This window comes from Trypanosoma conorhini (assembly GCF_003719485.1).
Source record: "Trypanosoma conorhini strain 025E chromosome Unknown Tco_14.4_contig_00310, whole genome shotgun sequence".
Lineage (NCBI taxonomy): Eukaryota > Euglenozoa > Kinetoplastea > Trypanosomatida > Trypanosomatidae > Trypanosoma > Trypanosoma conorhini.
In genome coordinates this window covers 1-1799 of record NW_021704386.1, presented here as the reverse complement: position 1 = coordinate 1799, position 1799 = coordinate 1, and the positions used below count along the sequence as shown (strand labels likewise).

Sequence of the window (1799 nt, the reverse complement as noted above, 5' to 3'; positions counted from 1 at the left end):
TTTTGTTCTCTGCTCACTTAACCTTCCCATTGATGTGCCGCTTCCATGGAAGAGGAGGACCCTGCGGGGACCAGTCAGCGTCCCAATGAATTCGGCACATCTGTAATGTTTGACATCTTATTTGCTTATTATTATTATTTTTTTTTGTTTTTGCGGGGAGGTGGGCGCTGCGCCTTGGATTCGTCCTCGCTCGTTAGGTGTAGGGGAAGCCGGCCGCGGCAGGAATGCACTTATTTATCGCGCTTCTGCCGCTCACCTTTGGCTGGTCTGTTTTGTTCTTTGGTGCTATACTGTTCCTGCGGCTGCGGGGCATTGAGGTCGCACTGCGTCGCTTGAGGCCCGAAGCGGTGGGGCAGCGAAACCCAACGGACGTGGCCGCGCAAAAGGATGCCCGGCGACCTCTGAAGGTGGTGATTCTCCATCCTGACCTTGGCATTGGCGGGGCAGAGCGACTGATCATCGACGCAGCGGTGGCTCTGCAGAAGCACCAGCACGTCACTCCCATCAGCGTCACTATTGTGACGAATCATCATGATCCGAAGCGCGCCTTTCCTGAGACCGTGGACGGCACTGTGAAGGTGGTGGTGAGTGGGGCATGGCTACCGGATCACTTCATGGGACGCGCAAAAGTGTTCTGCACAACGCTTCGGATGGCCTGGGCCGCCTTAATGATCAGCTGCTACTACCCTGACACCGACTGTGTCGTCGTGGATCAAGTGGCCGCCGTGTTGCCGCTCCTGCGCTCTGTCGCGGCCTACGTCCCACGTCTTTTCTATTGCCACTTCCCCGACCAGTGCTGTGACGCGAACCGCAACGCGGAGGGTGTTTTTCTGAAGCCCATTTGGAAAGTACACAAATTATACCGGCTCCTTTTCGATAAGTTGGAATCGCGGGCGATGGGTTTTGCCGACAGCATTGTTTCAAACTCAAAGTTCAGCAGAGAGGTGACGGTGCGGGTCTTTCCGCAGCTTGAGACTGTCATTGACGCCGAGACAGATATTTTCTACCCTCCCGTTTCGTGGGTGACGAAAGACACTCGCACCGACGTGCCGCCCGACCTGGAGAAGGGTGAAGTGGCGACGTTGCACAAACGGCTGGAAAATCGAAGTGTGGTACTCAGCATCAACCGGTACGAGCGGAAGAAAAATATTTCGCTGGCAATTGAGGCCTTTGCCCGCGTGACGGCGGCGGCGGCGGCCTCAAACACCAACTCGAAGCCGCCAATTCTTGTCATCGCCGGCGGCTACGATGTCCGCTTGGCGGAAAACGTGGAATACCTGAAGGAGCTGCAGGAACTGTCGGTGCGCCACGGCCTCACGGAGGATCAGGTTCTCTTTCTGCAGAACATATCTGATGCGGCCAAAGGTTATTTGCTGTCGCGGTGCTGCTGCCTTGTATACACACCGGCGATGGAGCATTTTGGAATTGTTCCCACGGAGGGGATGGTGTGTGGAAAGCCGATCGTCGCCGTGAACCAGGGCGGCCCGTGTGAGAGCGTGGGCGAGGGTGGGACTCTTTGCGATCCCACACCCGAGGCGTTTGCGGCGGCCGTGGCTGCGTATGTGGCAGATGAGGAGCTGGCAAGGCGTGTGGGTGCAGCTGGAAGGCAGCGCGCATTGCGGCTCTTTGGTATGGATGTATTTGGTGAGAAGCTGGCACGAAGACTAGTGGAATTGTGGACGGCGAAAAACGAGCAGCTGAAGTCTGCACAAGGCGAGAAGGACGGTCAGAGCCAAAAGAGCAAATAATTCATAAATAACTGCTCAAATTAGTAATAAAAAAAGAAGACAAACAACTAG

General features: G+C 55.6%; 1 protein-coding gene across 1 annotated transcript; it reads left to right on the top strand.

The window, feature by feature from the left end:
- Window positions 1-224: 224 nt before the first annotated feature.
- On the top strand, window positions 225-1748 carry Tco025E_05366 (putative dolichyl-P-Man:GDP-Man1GlcNAc2-PP-dolichyl alpha-1,3-mannosyltransferase; the record flags this gene model as incomplete). The annotated part of the gene is made up of 1 exon (XM_029372265.1): window positions 225-1748. One exon carries the CDS (start codon window positions 225-227, stop codon window positions 1746-1748), a length of 1524 nt encoding a protein of 507 aa, XP_029227735.1.
- Between the last annotated feature and the right edge of the window lie 51 nt (window positions 1749-1799).